Source organism: Lissotriton helveticus, chromosome 7 (genome assembly GCF_964261635.1).
Source record: "Lissotriton helveticus chromosome 7, aLisHel1.1, whole genome shotgun sequence".
NCBI lineage: Eukaryota > Metazoa > Chordata > Amphibia > Caudata > Salamandridae > Lissotriton > Lissotriton helveticus.
Window position 1 is genome coordinate 1,957,348,519 of NC_136068.1, and position 23,652 is coordinate 1,957,372,170.

The 23,652-nt window shown below is 53.3% G+C and overlaps 1 protein-coding gene across 1 annotated transcript in view; it reads left to right on the plus strand.

Annotated features, from left to right (window-relative positions):
* Positions 1-23,652, plus strand: part of CLCN1 (chloride voltage-gated channel 1) — a 490,813-nt gene that overhangs the window by 187,385 nt on the left and 279,776 nt on the right. Inside the window, exon 4 of the mRNA XM_078654208.1 lies at positions 5,362-5,490. Within this exon, the coding sequence (XP_078510334.1) occupies positions 5,362-5,490 (129 nt within the window). The remainder of the gene's footprint in view (positions 1-5,361; positions 5,491-23,652) is intronic.

A 23,652-nucleotide genomic window follows, 5' to 3' on the forward strand; every position in this document is an offset into this window, starting at 1 on the left:
GCCCGGTCTCCGACGACCCGGAGGGCAGCGGGTGACCCGAAGTCCCCAAGCTTCCCCACGATGAGAGCATTGACCCCGAAGCAGATCCCCTAGGCCCTGTCGTCGAACAGACCACGACCTTGGATGACCTTCCTGAGTTAGCCCAGTGGCGCCAGGAGGGAGGACCTTTCCGAGAAGAATTCTGCCTGGAACAGACCTCCTGTCCTTCCCTGGTTGGGCCGCGGCTGCAGGCCGCCGCCCAGGCCGCCGGTGACCAGTCCGGCTCCCATCTTATCTATTGGGAAAACGGCCTGTTATACAGTGAACAGAAGTCCGCCGAACTAGGGTCAGCCCGGGTGCTGGTGGTACCCCTAAGCTTCCGCTACTTCCTTCTGAACCTGGCCCATGATGTGCCCCTGGCGGGAAACCTGGGTCAAGACAAAACCTACCACCGCCTGGTCACTCACTGTTACTGGCCCCGCATGCGCTCCGATGTGGAGGCCCACTGCAAGTCCTGCCCCACGTGTCAGGCCAGCGGGAAGAGCGGAGGGAGGCGCAAGGCTCCCCTCCAACCCTTCCCCTTGGTCAGTACCCCTTTTGAACGGGTGGGAATAGACATCGTGGGGCCCCTAGACCCCCGGACCTCCTTAGGCCACCGGTTCATCCTCGTCCTGGTGGATCATGCCACCCGATACCCCGAGGCCATTCCCCTTCGAACAGTGAAGGCCCCCGTAGTGGGGCGGGCCCTCATGGGATCTTCTCCCGGGTGGGATTCCCGCGAGAAGTGGTGAGCGACCGAGGAACGAACTTCATCTCCAAGTACATGAAGTCCCTCTGGCAGCAGTGTGGGGTGACGTACAAGTTCACCACCCCATACCACCCCCAAGGTAACGGCCTGGTTGAGCGGTTCAACCGTACCCCAAAGGGAATGATCATGGGTCTCGAGGAGCCCCAGTGGCGCAAGTGGGACGTCCTCCTTCCCTGCCTACTGTTCGCTTACCGAGAAGTCCCCCAGAAGTCCCTTCGAGCTGCTGTACAGGTACCCCGTCCGGGGGCCCCTCAGCCTGGTCAAAGAAGTTTGGGAAACGGCGGCTCAGGATGCCCCCCCAGATGTGTTTCGATACATCCTGACCCTCCGAAACCAGACTCGGAAGTTCCGAGAGCTGGCCGAGGCAAAACCTCGAGGCCAGTCAAGAAGAAATGAAACGTTGGTATGACTAGAATGCCACGCTGGTCGAGTTTCAGCCCGGACAGCAGGTCTGGGTGATGGCCCCGGTGGAACCTTGTGCCCTGCATGACAAGCGGACAGGGCCCTTCAAGGTGGTGGAACGCAAGAGCCAAGTGACCTATCTCATCGATGTGCAGTCCCCCAGGAACCCCTTGAGGGTCCTTCATGTGAACCGCCTCAAACCCCACCTTGTGCGGTCCGAGTTGAGTTTGCTCCTCGCCACCGACCACGGAGCGGAAGAGGACACAGAGCCTCTCCCCGATCTCCTGTGTGCGAAGGAAAAAGATGGCTCCGCAGAGGGAGTGAGACTCTCCTCCTCCCTCACCCCCGAACAGCGCGAGGACTGTCGCCAGTTACTGGGACAGTTCTCTGACCTCTTCTCTCTCGTTCCCGGCGTCACCAGTTGGTGCGTCCATGATGTGGACACCGGGGACAGCCCTCCGGTACGGCACAGAGCCTACCGCGTCCCTGACAGAGTCCGGGCCTGCATCAAGGCCGAAGTCTCCAAGATGCTAGCCCTGGGAGTGGTCGAAGCCTCTGACAGCCCATGGGCCAGCCCCGTGGTCCTGGTTTCGAAGGCGGCCGCCCCTGGCGCTGTTCCCGAGCTGAGGTTCTGCGTGGACTACCGCGGCCTCAACGTAGTCACCAGAACCGACGCCCACCCCATTCCCCGAGCAGACGAGCTCATTGACCGCCTACGGTCTGCTCGCTATCTCAGCACTTTCGACTTGACCTGCGAATACTGGCAGATCGCCCTCACAGAGGGGGCCAGAGAGAGATCCGCCTTCTCCACCCCAAATGGTCACTACCATTTCCGGGTGATGCCCTTCGGAATGAAAAACGCCCCCGCCACCTTCCAGAGGCTGGTTAACCAGGTACTGGCGGGGTTGGAGGGGTTCAGTGCCGCATATCTCGACGATATCGCGGTATTCAGCTCCCACGGGACTGAGCACCTCCACCACCTCTGGGAGGTGTTGATGACCCTGCAGAGGGCGGGCCTCACCATCAAAGCCAGCAAATGTCAAATCGGACAAGGGTCCGTGGTCTACCTGGGGCACCAGGTCGGGAGCGGCCTAGTGGCACCCCTTCAGCCCAAGATCGATGCGAACGTGGCCTGGGAGGCCCCCACAACCCAGACGGAAGTGCGGGCATTCCTGGGGCTCACGGGGTACTACCGGAGATTCATCAAAGGGTACGGCAGAATCGTGGTCCCCCTCACAGAATTGACCTCCAAAAACCAGCCAAAGAAAGTTAGCTGGACCCCGCCTGCCAAGAGGCGTTCAAAGCATTGAAGGAAGCCATGTGTACTGCCCCAGTACTACAGGCCCCCGACTACTCCCGAGAGTTCGTGGTCCAAACAGACGTGTCCGAGCATGGCATTGGAGCGGTCCTGTCCCAGATGAATGAAAAAGGCCTGGACCAGCCAGTGGCATTTATTAGCCGGAGGCTACTCCCTCGAGAGCAAAGGTGGAGCACTATCGAGCGGGAGGCCTTCGCGGTGGTTTGGGCCCTGAAGAAGCTGAGGCCCTACCTATTCGGTACTCACTTCCGGGTCCAAACCGACCACCGACCCCTCCGGTGGCTAATGCAAATGAGAGGAGAGAACCCCAAACTGTTGCGATGGTCCATCTCCCTCCAGGGGATGGATTTCACTGTGGAGCACCGGCCTGGTGTTGACCACGCGAACGCAGACGGCCTGTCCCGATTCTTCCGCCTCAGTGAAGAGAACCCCCAAGGGGATGGGTAGTTCTCTCTGCCTTTCAGCTGGGGGGGACGCGTGTTGGACCTGGCCTCGTGGCATGGTTCCCCCCGTTCCTCAGCACCCCGTTAGCCTAGCTCTGCACCCAGAAGCACTGGTCATCCTGCCCATATACGCCCAACCTCACCCCACCAACCGACGACCAGCCCCGCATGCCCCTGTCCTTCTTCCCGGCACCAAGCACCCAGAACCTGCGTAACCCCACAGGGCCCCCGGCAGCCATTTTCCCTTCCCGAGGTCCCTGACTCTTTAGGCCTTGCATGACCCCAGCTTCCGCGAAACTTAGGCTCCAGACGCGCCAGTCCCGGCTGGGGGGTAAAGGGCTCCCCGAGTGAGATAAGACAGGGAGTTTCAATTGCACCTCCGGCCTCCCCTGAGAGACTGGTTTCTATCACACCTCTGGCCTTCCCCCATGGGTCGGTTTCGATCGCACCTCTGGCCTACCCAAGTGCTGGCTCCAGACCCTGCTGGGCGTCTCGGAATTCCTGGGCGCACCTTCAAAGGGATCAAAGGGCCAACTGCCGGACCTCTCCAACGACCAGCCCCCAAGGCATGAGACCTCCGACTGCGAGGGTCCGGACAACAAAGGGCCACTGGACTATATCAAGGCCCGCCCAACAACTAGCGGGCAGTTGTATCCTGGACAGGAAAGCCCTGCTGATCTGATCGCGGCTGACCCTTGGGGAAAACTGAACCTTCGAACTCTTCGAGCCCTGCTGACGCTGTCGCGGCTCATCCTCACAAAGACGGAACCAGAACATCGGAGCCCTGCTGACGTTGTTGCGGCTCGCACTCGTAAAGACGGAGCTAGAACATCTCGGCTCGATCTTGAACTCGGAAGAGACCTTCGTGGAACATCCTAAGCCCTGCTGACGCTGTCGCGGCTCCTCAAGAACAACCTCCAGATCGAGCCCTGCTGACCTCGTCGCGGCTCGAGGAGTACTCCGGTCCGGCTGGACCATCGACGCTACCAACACGACCTGATTCGCCCTGAAGTGAGTGAAGCCCCGAGTACGACCATCATCTCCCGTATCCCTCGGCTCGAGGATTGAGAGCTGTGCCCAGGGTACGCTTCGTACTGACCTAAAGACTGAGTCTGTCCCGCTTCCCTCTTCCCGAATTCCTGAGACTTTACGATCCCTCGATCACTTGTAAATAAGAGTGTTGATTCCTTCTTACTGTTCATAAAGAACTTGTTACTGAAAACCTACGGTGTGGTGTCCGTTCGTAAGTGTGGTGTGAGCTCAGTGTGTACGATCCTAGACTCGACGTCCTCCTCAGTGAGGACTTTACGTTAAGACTCTGCATTACTTGTGGGAGAGGTGGGTCACGGAGTGGTCGGGAGAGCATAGCCTGGCCCTCTGGGATCGCCCCTTCTAACAATAACCTTTTGGCTACGAGCTATATATGTGATATAGTGGGGTGGGATATAGTGAGTGTGTAACCTTTCGGCTACAAGCTATACATGCGATATAGTGGGATGGGGTAAAGTGGGTGAATACCCGTTCGGCTACGAGCTATACATGTGATATAGAGGGTGTATACCCCTTCCGCTATGAGCTGTATATGCGATATAGTGGGGTGAGATATCGTGAGTGTATAACCTTTCGCTACAAGCTATGTATGCAATATAGTGGGGTGGGGTATAGTGGGTGTATACCCCTTCGGCTACAAGCTATACATGCGATACAGTGGGCTGGTATATAGTGGGTGTATACCCTTTTGGCTACGAGCTATACATGCAATATAGCGGGGTGGGATATAGTGAGTGTATAACCTTTCGGCTACGAGCTATATATGCGATATAGTGGGGTGGGATATAGTGAGTGTATAAACTTTTGGCAACGAGCTATACATGCAGTATAGGGGGTGGGGTATAGTGGGTGTATACCCCTTCGGCTACAAGCTATAAATGCGATACAGTGGGCTGGTATATAGTGGGTGTATACCCCTTTGGCTACAAGCTATACATGCGATATAGTGGGGTGGGATATAGTGAGTGTATACCCTTTCGGCTACGAGCTACATATGCGATATAGTGGGGTGGGATATAATGAGTGTATAACCTTTCGGCTACGAGCTATTCATGGGACATAGTGGGGTGGGGTATATTGGATGAATACTCCTTCGGCTACGAGCTATACATGCAATATAGTGGGGTGGGTGTATACCCCTTCGGCTACAAGCTATACATGCGATATAGTGGGGTGGGTGTATACCCCTTCAGCTACGAGCTATACATGCCATATAGTGGGTTGGGATATAGTGGGTGTACACCGCTTCGGCTACGAGCGATACATGAGATATAGTGGGATGGGATATAGTGGGTGTATACCCCTTCCACTACGTGCTCTGCGCGCAAGCCTCACTGCCCTGTCTCTGCCTCTCTTCACAGCCTACAAGTGGATGTTCAAGCAGATGGGTGACAACGTGGTGCTGCAGTACCTGGCCTGGGTCACCTACCCCCTGGTGCTCATCCTCTTCGCTGCCCTCTTCTGCCACCTGGTGTCTCCGCAGGCGATTGGTGAGTTGGTGGCAGACAAGGTTGGGGCAGGCAGTGCTCGGTGGTTTATACCAGCCTCCATCTTCTGCAGTCAATGTCCCACTGTCCGTTTCAGCCCACACCTCACTGTCCTATTCACATGTCACTGTCCTTGTCAGCCCCCTCGCACTGTCCTCTGCAGTCCATGCCTCACTGTCCGTTGCAGCCACACCTCACTGTCCTCTGCAGTCCATGTCCATGTCCATGTTTTAGAACCCAGTGGCGCCAGGGGAAACGCCCGAAGTCTCCGAGTTCACCTGTCTTGGCAAACAGAGACACGGGATACTTCTTGGTGACTTCAAAGATCAAATTTATTGGCTGCAACCAGAAACAGAGGTCCACGAAGTACAATGACGTATATTCGTAGGAGACTGCTCAACTTTGCAAAGCAAGTCATCCCTTTTTATACCAAATATTGTGCTGCAGGCAAACATTCCTTATTTACGGTCAACCAATCCCATATGTACACGACAAAAAGCATTGCATGACAAACCCACATTTTATTGTCCAGCCCACCATCAATTACATAGGAAGGCCCAAAATTCTTGCTCGGACAGGTCGGACCGAAACGAATAATGAAAGACCTCAACCCAAACCATAAATAGACCATAAAAGAAGGAACAGAAACAGATGAGAATCAAGATAGAAGGGCGTGTGTATGCACCATAAACTCAGCAATGTCCTGCTCTTTGATCTCTATCTTTGACCAGCTGCCGAACAAGGAACTGTGTCAACAAGTTTAGCCTCGGGCAATGGAGTCAGCTTGCCCAGTCAGCTAAAGGTGTACGTGTACCAAAGACTCGTTCGGCCGTAGTCATCGGCCTATGTCAGGGCAACCACAAAATGGCTGGCGTACACAAAATGGAACCCGAGGGTTCAGAACGTAATCCCTCATTTCATAGTGAATCCATCACTCAAACATGACGAAAACACTCGTACATGCCACACTCATCATTTTCAGTCCGCTGTTACCAAAATCGTCACGATACGACGACCTTTATGAAACGGGTTCAGAATCATGGAACCTCAAAACTGCCAATTGGTTCCTACTTTGAGATGAGATGGGAACATCAAATAAGCTTCACACCCAACATTTCGAAAAAGAGTTATTAATTGTCTCATCCGCCACCTTCTCTCAACGGTGGTGTGGCAGAAATCCAGCGGGGCAAAAAATGTTACATCTTTATAAACTCTTTTAGCCTCTGGCTTTGCCTTAATCATTATTTCCTCCGTTGCCAGAAAGTTCCCGACATATACCAAGATCGCCCTTGGTTTGCCGGCTGTGATCCCTTTTTTCTAGGCCAGGGGAAACCGATGGGCTCGCTGTACCTCTTTTTCCCAGTCCCATTTAGTGATTTCAGGGAATGCTCCTCTGAGCAGCTCCACCACAAATGCTCGAACGTCCTGCCCCTCCTTTCCTTCATCCACGCCAAGCAGTCTTATATTATTTCGCCTTTGCCTGTTCTCAAAGTCTTCGAGCTTCCACAGAACATCTGATGTTGTTTTCTCCTGCTCCTGTTTGTCCACCTGAACCTTGGCGACTACATCCTCCAACTTCCCAGTCCTATCCTCAACCTCTGCAACTCTTCCAGCCATATCTGCATATAATTTGTTGACTTTTCCCAGAGACCCCTGTATTTTTTTATTAGCATGTCTAGCTCTACGTCCTTCAGCTCTTGCTTCACTCTGCATCTGCTTTAAGGTTGCAAGTAACAAATCAAAATTAGCGCTAGAGTTAGAATTAGGATTAGAGCTGTGACTGAGTGACTGATCGAGTTGGTGAGGCCCGGCACCTATACCCTCGCGGTAAACCTGTGATGTAGCAGAGTAGTCCCAGTCTAGCTTCTTGGCCACTTCCCTCTGTGCTGGACTTAGCGAGCTCTGTACTCTCATATGTGACCTCCTCTTGGTGCTATTCAACTTTTGACGTACGGGAGCCCTGTGTGCCATTGCCCGGTCAGCTTCTGATGTTTCTAGCCCTGAGTTCCCAGTTAGCTGTTCCGGTGAAAGGGAGACCTTATCTGAATCTGATTCAATGCTTTCGCTATCGCTTAATCCTGAACCTACATCCGTTTCAGAAGCACCTTCCTCATCATTGACTGAGAAAAAACATTCATCGCTAGGTGAGCCTGGCACACTTAATCCTTGGTCAATGAGGAGGTCAGTAGCATGTTCCTCTCCATTGTCTGCCCTACCTTCCCTTAGGCCCTTTAGGTCAGGTAGTCTCTTCACCCCAGACTCACCACCAGCATCTTGCCTTAACAACTCATAGCCCATAGTCATGGGAGATTCAACTCTATTTTCACTCGCGCCTAGCACAGCAGGTGTTCTTACACTAGGCCCACTCAATGATCTTTCTCCATGGGGTGCAACTTCAGTCAATAATACATAGATAAATGTAAGGTTCTGCTCCTGAGCCGCTCCCTTTTGCAAAAGTTCCATGTTTTCTGACTGTGACCTCGCATCCCCACTATCCCCCCGTGTTTGCCCTTGTACCTGTGTTTCAGTCGGGGTCTGTCCTGCTTGGAGGCCTCGGTGCTCATCCTGTTGTGCAAGTTCTTCCTGCGGAGGAGTGGGCACTACTAAGCTCTCCGCCGACACATCCCTGACGCTCGTGTCCTGGGCTCCTGAAGCCGAGCCCGTGGCCTGCGTGTCCGCTACTGCCGATTGCTCGCAGCTCGCCTTGCTAGTCTCATCCTGGATGCTGCTGCCACCGGCTGCCTCTGTTCCCGCATCACAGATGAGCGGCGGCGGAGGGAGAGATGTCTGGTCCTGAGCGGCTCTCGGAGGAAGTTATGGCGGTCCTGCGGAGAAAATTTCGAGCAAAGTAGGTTGGCGGAGAACGGTCTCTCTTGCCCCTTCAACCGCTGTTGCTGGCTCCAGATCAGCCAAACGATCCGTGTTGGACCTGGCCGCATGGCGTGGTCCTACCCCTCCGGCATGGCGGGCCCAGGACGATATCCGCCCTCCACCAGACCTCGGGCGGCCCCTTCGGCCCGATCCTGCACGCCCCAACACCACAGGGCCGGCTACCACCCCGGTCCTCCACCGCAGGCCTGACCCCAGCGTAGGCCCATCACGACCTAAGCACGAGGCCGTGCCCGACTCCATCTTGGGCCACCACGTCACAACCACGTGGCCTCGGCCCCGGCCCAGGCCCCAGCGAAGTCCCGACAGCGAGGCACCAAGATCCAGCCAGGTGGTCGAGTGGCCACTCGACAGATCCCGGAGGAAGAGGAGTTTCGATGGCCCTCCAGCCGTCCCCGGACGCCTGGTATCGATCGCCCTCCGGCCTCCCTGGGCGCTGGCTCCACCCCCCTGCTGGGTGTCTGGACACCTTCATCCCGGCCCCTCTGACCCCCAGGCGCGAGGGTCCGGACTTCAAAGACCTCCGGACCTATATCTGGGCCAGCCCTGGATTAGGTCTTCAGTTGTATCCTGGACTGGAAGCCCTGCTGACGCTGTCACGGCCGACACCAGACGAACTCATCCTCCCCGTAACCCGACGACCTTCTGAGAGCCTGCTGGCGCTGCCACGGCCTACCTTGCTGAAACCTCCGAGAGCCTGCTGGCGCTGCCGCGGCCTACCTTGCTGAAACCTCCGAGAGCCTGCTGGCGCTGCCGCAGCCTACCTTGCTGAACCTTCCGAGAGCCTGCTGGCGCTGCCGCGGCCTACCTTGCTGAACCTTCCGAGAGCCTGCTGGCGCTGCCGCGGCCTACCTTGTTGAACCATCTGAGAGCCTGCTGGCACTGCCGCGGTCTACCTTGCTGAACCTTCCGAGAGCCTGCTGGCGCTGCCGCGGCCTACCTTGCTGAACCATCTGAGAGCCTGCTGGCGCTGCCGCGGCCTACCGTGCTGAAACATCTGAGAGCCTGCTGGCGCTGCCGCGGCCCCCCCCTTGCTGAGACATCTACGAGCCTGCTGGCGCTGCCGCGGCCTACCTCACTGAACCATCCTGCAAGCCTGCTGGTGCTGCCGCGGCTCGACCTCTCGGAACCCCCCAGCTCGAGGATTGAGAGCTGTGCGTAGGGTATCCCTTCCTCCACCCAGAGTAAGACTGTCCCGCTACCTTACCCCCTTTTTCGAGACTTTATAGATCCCGTGATCTACTTGTACATACTGCCAAGAACCCGCAACCTTTTATTATCTATAAAAGCTTAAGAACTTGACCTCTTGTGTGGTGTCCATCTGTAGTGTTGTGATTACTCTGCTGTACGATCCTAGGAGAGGACCCTCATTCAGGAGGCCTCTCGGTAAACGCTCGGCTACTTCTCGACGGAGAGGTGGACCTAGGGGTGGTCAGTCAGACATCTTCTGCCTCCCCCGGGGTCGCCTTTCTAACAATCCTTAGCGCCTTTCTTAATCAAAAGCGCTTTTGTCTTCCTTTCCTTTTCTTTTTCTTTTTTAGCAGTATTCTCGGGTATTTTCTCACCTTTCTCCGCACCAAGTATACCATCCTTCCGAGCCTGTATCTTTAGCCTGGACTTTGCTCTCAAATTATCTGCTGGGGCACCGGGGTCACTGTGCACCGCGTTGTCGTTTTTGCGCTCCTTTTCCCTTTCCCCCAGCAAGTTTCTAAGCTCCTTCACCGCCCGCTGAGGTTTTGGGGCCATTTTTCGCTTAGAGTACCACCAAGGAGAACTGTAGCAGAAGAGTATCCCTATGACTTCAATTCCGCCGCTAACACTCCGAGTGATTTTTCTTTGTACTTTCAGGTTTAGTTTATTCAGCTGAAGCCGTCACATTTCTCCTTTGCTATCTCAGTTAATCCATTTAATGTAGCTCCTTTCTATTTAGCTATTGTTGATGCACAGCTCAGGATACAGCGCCAGCAAAGGTCAATAAGTTATATAGCCACAGGAGAAGATTGAAAGTGCGACCATCCCTTACGGCCTGCCGGCGGCCATCTTGCCCTCGTCTCTGTCGGGCTGTGGACTTCCTCCCCAGCAGCCGGCTCTCACTGCATTAGACAAGACCTCACTCCCACTCAGCAGCAGCTCTCACTGCATTAGAGGAGATCTCACTCCCACTCAGCAGCAGGCTCTCACTGCATTAGACAAGACCTCACTCCCACTCAGCAGAAGGCTCTCACTGCATTAGACAGGACCTCACTCCCACTCAGCAGCAGCTCTCACTGCATTAGAGGAGATCTCACTCCCACTCAGCAGAAGGCTCTCACTGCATTAGACAGGACCTCACTCCCACTCAGCACCAGCTCTCACTGCATTAGACAAGACCTCACTCACACTCAGCAGAAGGCTCTCACTGCATTAGACAGGACCTCACTCCCACTCAGCAGCAGCTCTCACTGCATTAGAGGAGATCTCACTCCCACTCAGCAGCAGGCTCTCACTGCATTAGACAAGACCTCACTCCCACTCAGCAGCAGGCTCTCACTGCCTTAGAGGAGATCTCACTCCCACTCAGCAGCAGGCTCTCACTGCATTAGAGGAGACCTCACTCCCACTCAGCAGCAGGCTCTCACTGCATTAGACGAGACCTCACTCCCGCTCAGCAGCAGGCTCTCACTGCCTTAGAGGAGATCTCACTCCCACTCAGCAGCAGGCTCTCACTGCATTAGAGGAGATCTCACTCCCACTCAGCAGCAGGCTCTCACTGCATTAGGCAGGACCTCACTCCCACTCAGCAGCAGGCTCTCACTGCATTAGAGGAGACCTCACTCCCACTCAGCAGCAGGCTCTCACTGCCTTAGAGGAGATCTCACTCCCACTCAGCAGCAGGCTCTCACTGCATTAGAGGAGATCTCACTCCCACTCAGCAGCAGGCTCTCACTGCATTAGGCAGGACCTCACTCCCTCTCAGCAGCAGGCTCTCACTGCATTAGACAGGACCTCACTCCCACTCAGCACCAGCTCTCACTGCATTGGACAAGACCTCACTCCCTCTCAGCAGCAGCTCTCACTCCATTAGAGGAGATCTCACTCCCACTCAGCAGCAGGCTCTCACTGCATTAGAGGAGATCTCACTCCCACTCAGCAGCAGGCTCTCACTGCATTAGGCAGGACCTCACTCACACTCAGCAGCAGGCTCTCACTGCATCAGAGGAGACCTCACTCACACTCAGCAGCAGCTCTCACTGCATTAGAGGAGACCTCACTCCCACTCAGCAGCAGCTCTCACTGCATTAGACAAGACCTCACTCCCACTCAGCACCAGCTCTCACTGCATTAGACAGGACCTCACTCCCACTCAGCACCAGCTCTCACTGCATTGGACAAGACCTCACTCCCTCTCAGCAGCAGGCTCTCACTGCATTAGAGGAGATCTCACTCCCACTCAGCAGCCGGCTCTCACTGCATCAGAGGAGACCTCACTCCCACTCAGCAGCAGGCTCTCACTGCATTAGACAAGAACTCACTCCCACTCAGCAGCAGGCTCTCACTGCATTAGAGGAGATCTCACTCCCACTCAGCAGCAGGCTCTCACTGCATCAGAGGAGACCTCCCTCCCACTCAGCAGCAGCTCTCACTGCATTAGACGAGACCTCACTCCCACTCAGCAGCAGGCTCTCACTGCATTAGGCAGGACACACCCCACTCAGCAGCAGGCTCTCACTGCATTAGGCAGGACCTCACTCACACTCAGCAGCAGGCTTTCACTGCATTAGACGAGACCTCCCTCCCACTCAGCACCAGCTCTCACTGCATTAGACAAGACCTCCCTCCCACTCAGCACCAGCTCTCACTGCATTAGACAAGAACTCACTCCCACTCAGCAGCAGGCTCTCACTGCATTAGAGGAGATCTCACTCCCACTCAGCAGCAGGCTCTCACTGCATTAGAGGAGATCTCACTCCCACTCAGCAGCAGGCTCTCACTGCATTAGGCAGGACCTCACTCACACTCAGCAGCAGGCTTTCACTGCATTAGACGAGACCTCACTCCCTCTCAGCACCAGCTCTCACTGCATTAGACAAGACCTCCCTCCCACTCAGCACCAGCTCTCACTGCATTAGACAAGAACTCACTCCCACTCAGCAGCAGGCTCTCACTGCATTAGAGGAGATCTCACTCCCACTCAGCAGCAGGCTCTCACTGCATTAGAGGAGATCTCACTCCCACTCAGCAGCAGGCTCTCACTGCATTAGGCAGGACCTCACTCACACTCAGCAGCAGGCTCTCACTGCATTAGAGGAGATCTCACTCCCACTCAGCAGCCGGCTCTCACTGCATTAGGCAGGACCTCCCTCCCACTCAGCAGCCGGCTCTCACTGCATTAGACAAGACCTCACTCCCACTCAGCACCAGCTCTCACTGCATTGGACAAGACCTCACTCCCACTCAGCAGCAGGCTCTCACTGCATTAGACAAGACCTCACTCACACTCAGCAGCAGCTCTCACTGCATTAGAGGAGATCTCACTCCCACTCAGCAGCAGGCTCTCACTGCATTAGGCAGGGACTCAGTCCCACTCAGCAGCAGGCTCTCACTGCATTAGGCAGGACCTCACTCACACTCAGCAGCAGGCTCTCACTGCATTAGACAAGACCTCCCTCCCACTCAGCACCAGCTCTCACTGCATTAGTCAAGACCTCACTCCCACTCAGCAGCAGGCTCTCACTGCATTAGGCAGGACCTCACTCACACTCAGCAGCAGGCTCTCACTGCATTAGACAAGACCTCCCTCCCACTCAGCACCAGCTCTCACTGCATTAGACAAGACCTCACTCCCACTCAGCACCAGCTCTCACTGCATTAGACAAGACCTCACTCCCACTCAGCAGCAGGCTCTCACGGCATTAGACGAGACCTCACTCGCACTCAGCAGCAGGCTCTCACTGCATTAGAGGAGACCTCACTCCCTCTCAGCACCAGCTCTCACTGCATTAGACAAGACCTCACTCACACTCAGCAGCAGGCTCTCACTGCATCAGAGGAGACCTCACTCCCACTCAGCAGCAGGCTCTCACTGCATTAGACAAGACCTCACTCCCACTCAGCAGCAGGCTCTCACTACATTAGACGAGACCTCCCTCCCACTCAGTAGCCGGCTCTCACTGCATTAGGCGAGACCTCACTCACACTCCGCAGCAGCTCTCACTGCATTAGACAAGACCTCACTCCCACTCAGCAGCAGGCTCTCACTGCATTAGACAAGACCTCACTCCCACTCAGCAGCAGGCTCTCACTGCATGAGGCAGGACCTCACTCCCACTTAGCAGCGGGCTCTCACTGCATTAGACAAGACCTCACTCGCACTCAGCAGAAGGCTCTCACTGCATCAGAGGAGACCTCACTCCCACTTAGCAGCAGCTCTCACTGCATCAGAGGAGACCTCACTCCCACTTAGCAGCAGGCCCTCACTGCATGAGGCAGGACCTCACTCCCACTCAGCAGCAGGCTCTCACCGCATCAGGCATGACCTCACTCCCTCTCAGCAGCAGGCTCTCACTGCATTAGGCAGGGCCTCACTCCCTCTCAGCAGCAGGCTCTCACTGCATTAGGCAGGGCCTCACTCCCACTCAGCACCAGCTCTCACTGCATTAGACAAGACCTCACTCCCACTCAGCAGCAGCTCTCACTGCATTAGACAAGACCTCACTCCCACTCAGCAGCAGGCTCTCACTGCATTAGGCAGGACCTCACTCACACTCAGCACCAGCTCTCACTGCATTAGGCAGGGCCTCACTCCCACTCAGCAGCAGGCTCTCACTGCATTACACGAGACCTCACTCACACTCAGCAGCAGGCTCTCACTGCATCAGAGGATACCTCACTTCCACTTAGCAGCGGGCTCTCACTGCATTAGGCAGGACACACCCCACTCAGCAGCAGGCTCTCACTGCATTAGAGGAGACCTCACTACCACTCAGCAGCAGGCTCTCACTGCATTAGACAAGACCTCACTCACACTCAGCAGCAGGCTCTCACTGCATTAGACAAGACCTCACTCGCACTCATCAGCAGGCTCTCACTGCATTAGACAGGACCTCACTCCCTCTCAGCAGCAGGCTCTCACTGCATCAGAGGAGACTTCACTCACACTCAGCAGCAGGCTCTCACTGCATCAGGCATGACCTCATTCGCACTCAGCAGCAGGCTCTCACGGCATTAGACGAGACCTCACTCCCACTCAGCAGCAGGATCTCACTGCATTAGACAAGACCTCACTCGCACTCATCAGCAGCTCTCACTGCATTAGACAGGACCTCACTCCCTCTCAGCAGCCGGCTCTCACCCCATCAGGCAGGACCTCACTCTCACTCAGCAGCAGGCTCTCACTGCATTAGACAAGACCTCACTCACACTCATCAGCAGGCTCTCACTACATTAGACGAGACCTCCCTCCCACTCAGCAGCCGGCTCTCACTGCATTAGACGAGACCTCACTCCCACTCAGCAGCCGCCTCTCACTGCATTAGAGGAGACCTCACTCCCACTCAGCAGCAGGCTCTCACTGCATCAGAGGAGACCTCACTCTCACTCAGCAGCAGGCTCTCACTGCATCAGAGGAGACCTCCCTCCCACTCAGCAGCAGCTCTCACTGCATTAGACGAGACCTCACTCCCACTCAGCAGCAGCCTCTCACTGCATTAGACAAGACCTCACTCACACTCAGCAGCAGCCTCTCACTGCATTAGAGGACACCTCACTCACACTCAGCAGCAGCTCTCACTGCATTAGACAGGACCTTACTCCCACTCAGCAGCAGGCTCTCACTGCATTAGGCAGGGCCTCACTCCCGCTCAGCAGCAGTCTCACACTGCATTAGACGAGACCTCACTCCCGCTCAGCAGCAGTCTCACACTGCATTAGACGAGACCTCACTCCCACTCAGCAGCAGGCTCTCACTACATTAGACGAGACTTCCCTCCCACTCAGCAGCCGGCTCTCACTGCATTAGGCAGGACCTCACTCACACTCAGCAGCAGCTCTCACTGCATTAGACAGGACCTTACTCCCACTCAGCAGCAGGCTCTCACTGCATCAGGCAGGACCTCACTCCCTCTCAGCAGCGGGCTCTCACTGCATTAGTCAGGACCTCACTCCCACTCGGCAGCAGGCTCTCACTGCATTAGACAGGACCTTACTCCCACTCGGCAGCAGGCTCTCACTGCATTAGACAAGACCTCACTCACACTCAGCAGCAGGCTCTCACTGCATTAGACAAGACCTCACTCACACTCAGCAGCAGGCTCTCACTGCATTAGACAGGACCTTACTCCCACTCAGCAGCAGCTCTCACTGCATTAGACAGGACCTCACTCACACTCAGCAGCAGGCTCTCACTGCATTAGGCAGGACCTCACTCACACTCAGCAGCAGCTCTCACTGCATTAGACAGGACCTTACTCCCACTCAGCAGCAGCTCTCACTGCATTAGACAGGACCTCACTCACACTCAGCAGCAGGCTCTCACTGCATTAGGCAGGACCTCACTCACACTCAGCAGCAGCTCTCACTGCATTAGACAGGACCTCACTCCCTCTCAGCAGCGGGCTCTCACTGCATTAGTCAGGACCTCACTCCCACTCGGCAGCAGGCTCTCACTGCATTAGACAGGACCTTACTCCCACTCGGCAGCAGGCTCTCACTGCATTAGACAAGACCTCACTCGCACTCAGCAGCAGGCTCTCACTGCATTAGACAGGACCTTCTCCCACTCAGCAGCAGCTCTCACTGCATTAGACAGGACCTTACTCCCACTCAGCAGCAGCTCTCACTGCATCAGAGGACACCTCACTCCCACTCAGCAGCAGGCTCTCACTGCATCAGAGGAGACCTCACTCCCACTCGGCAGCAGGCTCTCACTGCATTAGACAAGACCTCACTCGCACTCAGCAGCAGGCTCTCACTGCATTAGACAGGACCTCACTCCCTCTCAGCAGCAGGCTCTCACCGCATCAGGCATGACCTCACTCCCTCTCAGCAGCAGGCTCTCACTGCATTAGAGGAGACCTCACTCCCACTCAGCAGCAGCTCTCACTGCATTAGACAGGGCCTCACTCCCACTCAGCAGCAGGCTCTCACTGCATTAGACGAGACCTCACTCCCGCTCAGCAGCAGTCTCACACTGCATTAGACGAGACCTCACTCCCACTCAGCAGCAGGCTCTCACTACATTAGACGAGACCTCCCTCCCACTCAGTAGCCGGCTCTCACTGCATTAGGCGAGACCTCACTCACACTCCGCAGCAGCTCTCACTGCATTAGACAAGACCTCCCTCCCACTCAGTAGCCGGCTCTCACTGCATTAGGCGAGACCTCACTCCCACTCAGCAGCAGGCTCTCACTGCATCAGAGGAGACCTCACTCCCACCCAGCAGCAGGCTCTCACTGCATGAGGCAGGACCTTACTCCCACTCAGCAGCAGGCTCTCACTGCATTAGAGGAGACCTCACTCCCTCTCAGCAGCAGGCTCTCACTGCATCAGACAGGACCTTACTCCCACTCAGCAGCAGGCTCTCACTGCATTAGAGGAGACCTCACTCCCACTCAGCAGCAGCTCTCACTGCATTAGAGGAGACCTCACTCCCACTCAGCAGCAACTCTCACTGCATTAGAGGAGACCTCACTCCCACTCAGCAGCAGCTCTCACTGCATTAGACGAGACCTCACTCCCACTCAGCAGCAGTCTCACACTGCATTAGACGAGACCTCACTCCCACTCAGCAGCAGGCTCTCACTACATTAGACGAGACCTCACTCACACTCAGCAGCAGCTCTCACTGCATTAGACAAGACCTCCCTCCCACTCAGTAGCCGGCTCTCACTGCATTAGGCGAGACCTCACTCACACTCAGCAGCAGCTCTCACTGCATTAGACAAGACCTCCCTCCCACTCAGTAGCCGGCTCTCACTGCATTAGGCGAGACCTCACTCCCACTCAGCAGCAGGCTCTCACTGCATCAGAGGAGACCTCACTCCCTCTCAGCAGCAGGCTCTCACTCCATCAGGCAGGACCTCACTCCCTCTCAGCAGCAGGCTCTCACTGCATCAGACAGGACCTTACTCCCACTCAGCAGCAGGCTCTCACTGCATTAGAGGAGACCTCACTCCCACTCAGCAGCAGCTCTCACTCCATTAGAGGAAACCTCACTTCCACTCAGCAGCAACTCTCACTGCATTAGAGGAGACCTCACTCCCACTCAGCAGCAACTCTCACTGCATTAGAGGAGACCTCACTCCCACTCAGCTGCAGCTCTCACTGCATTAGAGGAGACCTCACTTCCACTCTGCAGCAGGCTCTCACTGCATTAGAGGAGACCTCACTCCCACTCAGCTGCAGCTCTCACTGCATTAGAGGAGACCTCACTTCCACTCAGCAGTAGGCTCTCACTGCATTAGGCAGGACCTCACTCCCACTCAGCAGCAGGCTCTCACGGCATTAGACGAGACCTCACTCGCACTCAGCAGCAGGCTCTCACTGCATTAGACGAGACCTCACTCCCTCTCAGCAGCAGGCTCTCACTGCATTAGACGAGACCTCACTCCCGCTCAGCAGCAGGCTCTCACGGCATCAGAGGAGACCTCACTCACACTCAGCAGCAGGCTCTCACGGCATCAGAGAAGACCTCACTCTCACTCAGCAGCAGGCTCTCACTGCATTAGACAAGACCTCACTCCCGCTCAGCAGCAGCTCTCACTGCTTTAGGCAGGACCTCACTCACACTCAGCAGAAGGCTCTCACTGCACTAAGCAAGAAGACCTCACTCCCTCTCAGCAGCAGGCTCTCACTGCATTAGGCAGGACTTCACTCCCACTCAGCAGCAGGCTCTCACTGCATTAGACGAGACCTCACTCCCACTCGGCAGCAGGCTCTCACTGCATAAGACAGGACCTCACTCCCACTCAGCAGCAGCTCTCACTGCATTAGACGAGACCTCACTCCCTCTCAGCAGCAGGCTCTCACTGCATAAGACAGGACCTCACTCCCACTCAGCAGCAGCTCTCACTGCATTAGACGAGACCTCACTCCCACTCGGCAGCAGGCTCTCACTGCATTAGACAGGACCTCACTCCCACTCAGCAGCCGGCTCTCACTGCATCAGAGGAGACCTCACTCCCACTTAGCAGCAGGCCCTCACTGCATTAGACAGGACCTCACTCCCACTCAGCAGCAGCTCTCACTGCATTAGACGAGACCTCACTCCCACTCGGCAGCAGGCTCTCACTGCATCAGGCAGGACCTCATTCCCTCTCAGCAGCAGGCTCTCACTGCATTAGTCAGGACCTCACTCCCACTCAGCAGCAGGCTCTCACTGCATTAGTCAGGCCCTCACTCCCACTCAACAGCAGGCTCTCACTGCATTAGTCAGGATGGAGAACCGGGCCTTATGGGCCGAGCGGCGCAGGGCATGCCTAATATCTCCGGGTTCACCTGCCTTGTCAGTCAGAGACACGAGACACTCTGTTAGGCGTAGAAAATCGAGTCAAATAAGATAAAGTCAGGAAGAATGGTGGGACCCAAACAGTGGAGTAAAGCAAGGATTAATCAGTCTAGACATGGATTTAACAAACTCGGCCAGGCCCTGACATCGGTTTGGTAATCAAGGACAAGGGTTACTCTTTAACAGACGAGACACGTAGCAGCTGAAAAAGCAAAAACACCGCGTTCGCCGTGCTGCCTGAGTGAGGCAACACAAAATGGCGGCTAAACACAAAATGGCGGCTAGATACGAAACGGAGTCGAAAACCACGGAACCTCAGTCCCTCCTTTTGCCATACTCAGGCAAAGCACAAAGGACTCATGTTAATCTGAGTCGATGTCAATGGTCATGAGGTCATTGAGTTGTTGCTGTGCCTGTAACATCATTCTAATATTCTCTGTTTTCTGTGACACTGGCTTTGGAATGCATACAGTGGCACAAAGTCCACAGATGGCTGGGCCACACTGTAAACAGAGGCAACAAGAAAAGATGATCGCTAGAATCATTCCAAGAAAAGTTAACACTTTCCAGCCCCATGTGGACAGTAGTCCCCAAAACCATCCCATCACAGACCAATCTCCGGTGTCCTGATGAATGGACTCGGAAATGACATGTAGCTTAGAAATGGCTTGGTATACTGTAGGGGCATTATCGGGAACGTAAACACAGCAACTAGACCCAATTAATTTACAGACTCCTCCTCTATCTGCAAGGACAATATCTAAAACCATTCGGTTTTGTAAAGTCATAAGACGATCCGCCTGAAGTTCAGCTGTCAAATTATTAAATGCTCCAGAAGGCACATTTATAGTAGCATCGACCACACGGACTAGACGTCTGATGTTTCTGCTATTAACTATTGGACCCCAAAAGGGAAGAAACCCTTTCAGAAAATCTCCTCCCTCTTGTCCAGCTGTGTCTTTAGAATCAATAACCCCTCTACCATATCTCTTTCTATGATGATCTGCAGGAGCAGTATATGTTGGAGGAAGAAGAAAAGCTATATAACATGTTCCCGAGAAATAGGTGGGAAGCCATGTATAGGCTCTATCGTGGCAAAAAAAATATGTACCTTGGGATGGTACTAACGGTGAAGAAACCAGGGGTGTATAAACGTATGTATGGGAACAATTACTCTTTTCTTGTTTGATTTTAGTGTTCTGGCCATTTATTTGTAAACACAAATTACCTTTATGAGGTATAGTCCAAATCGGTGAAGATCTTCTCTGTTTAACCTTATCAGTGAGGCTAGTAATATAACGCGTTACATTCCACCCATCATATGCTCTTTTCTCATCCATGGGAATCTTACTAATGTCAGCAATTTTTGCCATAGTCACTATTTCCTTTATCAAAGGACTGTGACTAAAATCTACTCCACCATTGTATGACTCACCAGGAGGATATCAGAGTTGATTCTGGTATGCATCACCGGGACCCCGTGATGGTACGGATAGGTTTTCAGCGTGCTGCAATGTACTGACAATTCTCCTTGATAAAGGGCAGCCCGCCCGAAATGCATCGGAGTCTTCATTAAATGATCACCTGTGGATTTTGCCATAAATTTTGTTGATATGATGATAATATTACGAAGAATCTTTTCATAATAACGATAATAAACAACTCTTTCTAAGACATTGGAATCAATTATTTGATCCTTTCCGGAGTGCCTCTTTGGGATGTACACACATTTTTATGCGTACACGACTCATTCAATAAAATCTACTCCACCATTGTATGACTCACCAGGAGGATATCAGAGTTGATTCTGGTATGCATTAGAAAACATAGCCAGATAAGCCCAAGCGGAACCTTCATATGAAAATGGGAAAACTAAGTACGGCATCCCTCTCTCTGTATTATGGGGCATGAGCCCACAGACCCAACAGTCAGTAGTATTGACTACCAATTGATGCTGATGTAACAACTGGATAAATGAATTGTTGAGATATTCCGTTCTCCTCATCTGCTCATGGTCTGGGAGTGCATAGAATTTGTGCGGAGAAATAGTAGAAGAGGAAATCAAAGAGACAGAAGTAGGAGCAGGTGTTGGCTGCATAATGTGGACAATCCATCCTACACATGCTAATAAACTACATAAACATACTAGAATGCATAATGCTACGCCACAACGATTAAACTGTAACTTCTTATAATGGTTTCTTTTCATCATCCTAATATCAACTCCTTCCACTTCGTTATCCATTACTCTAAAGGCGTTGCTCACGATAATCTTCCTTGATCACTTGGCTGTGATTGTTAGCCGTCCTATGACACTGCAAGTCCTGTTGACCTAGTCACTATTCAGGTCACAGTCTAAGACTCCTACCGTGACCCTGCAACTTGATGGATAGTGGAAAAGGAATGTCTTTTAATAAAAACAAAATTACAAAACACAGAATTTAATTGTCCTTGGTCAACCTTGGTCTCAGGTTGTACCGTGTCTTGCCAGGTATCGTTTGGTCCCGGAACAAAATCTCTGGATCTGATGTGTTCAGTCGCAGGTGCGGTGGTACAGCTTCCTGTAACACGTCGTCGTCTTCTTTTTCAGAATTTGTCCAGTCCTGGCGTGCACTACTGAATGGTATGAAACTGGGTACTTTCTCAGTTTCGTCGTCACCTACACCTTCTCGGACCCACTGGTCATAAGGTAAGGGCAACGGTACCTTTTTACAGTGCACGCCGTGGACCCAGTTCTTTTTCCCCAAGACTTTCACAGCTGTACGAGTAGTCAACAACACCTGTCGCGGCGACCCCCAACAAGGTTCCAGGTTCTTTTTCCTCTGGAAATTCTTCAGGCAGACCCAGTCCCCAGGTTGTATGGGGTGCCCTGGATCTGAGGAAGCCTCCGGCAAAGCGTTTTGGACCTGTTGATGAATAACACGTAATTTAGTGGTGAGGTTATGCAGATAATCAACCAACAATGGATACGGAACATCAGAGTATTTCTTTGGTCGAGGGACTCACCAAACATTCGCTGGGCATCCAAAAACAATTTCATATGGACTAAGTCCTAAACGAGAATGAACTGTCGTTCTTGTTGAGAGAAGTGACAAGAGCAAGGTATCAGGCCAGGAAAGGCCTGTGCTGGCCTGAATCTTTGCCAATTTGAGCTTGAGAGTGCCATTATAACACTCTACCAAACCTGCCGACTGAGGGTGGTTTGCCGCATGGAATTTCTGTCTAATACCAAGACCCACACACACCTTCTTCATAATTAGGCCTACGAATTCACTACCATTGTCACTCCAGACAATGCGCGGCAAAACAAACCTCTGGAAGAATTCCTTCGAAAGGCCTTTGGCAGTGGACAAAGCAGTATTGTCCTTTAGGCGGTAGGCCTCTATCCATCTGGAAAAGGCACAAACCACCACCAGGACATACTTGATATTATTGGAACGTTCCATGTGAATGTAATCTATTTGCAATACCTCAAAATGGTACGTAGGGGGAGCAAAATGACCTGCTGGAGTTGGTGTTCCCTTTCCTGGGTTGTGCATCAAACAAACAATACAATGCTTTACCACATTTTCTGCACATTTAGGATACCTTCATTCTGCCATACTAGAGCCAAAAGTTTACATATACCCCTTGCATTGATATGAGCTGGTCCATACGCCATAGTAACTACAGGTAGTACATACGCGTCTGGTAACAACCATCGCTGGTGCTCTGACAATTCCGTCCAACATCCCGTCGTGTCCAACATTCCCGTACTCTCTCTCCACTTCCTCAATTCTTTCTCAGTTGCTTCCTTCTGGATCATTTTCACACTTTCTACTGTGTCTTCACACATACCTCTTTCTGCGACCCATCTCGCAGGGCCTGCAACATACATGTGACTTTCAACATCTTTCGCTGTTTCCCTCGCTACTTCATCCGCAAATGCATTCCCTCGACCCACATCATCCGTGATCCTTTTATGCGCACTGCACTTCACAATCGCTACTTGAGCAGGCAAGGCAAGTGATTCAAGAAGGTCAGTTACCAACTGTGTAAACAGTCACTCTCTTCCCTTTCGCCAACACCCATGCTCTTGTTAATGCAATTAACTCTGCAGCTTGCACTGAATTCTGTGAAATGCGTGCAGCTTCTACTACTGTATGCAAAGTTGTAACAGCATAGGCTGCTGTCTTCTCGCCATTAGGAAGCTTAAAACAGGACCCATCTACCCACAGGATCGCCATCCGGATCCACAAGCGGTGTGTCTTTCAAATCTATTCGGCCTTTAGTTTCTTCTTCCATACCAAAAAAAACAATCATGCTGATCTTGTACATTTTTCTCATCTAGAACAGGTAACAATGTTGCTGGATTTAGAACATTACATCTCTTGATATGTATGTGACTAGCTAAGAGCGTTAACTCATATCCAGACAAACGGGTGCTCGTTAAATGTTTCGTCTTTGTTCTGTTCAAAAGGGTATCTACTGCATGTGGCACCATAACAATAAGAGTGTGATCCAACACCAATCCAGTAGATTGACGAATGGAGATCGCTTGTGCTGCTGCTGTTGCTCTGAGACAACTAGGCAATGACTTGGCTACTGGATCCAATGTAGCCGAAAAATAGGCACATGGCCTTTACTTGTCTCCGAATTGTTGTGTCAAGACTGACAATGCACAACCTTCTCTTTCATGAACATAGAGTGTGAAAGGCTTACTGTAATCTGGAGTACCCAACACAGGAGCGGAACACAAAGCAGTACGTAAATCAGAAAAACTCTTCTGACATTCATCAGTCCAAGGAAGAGG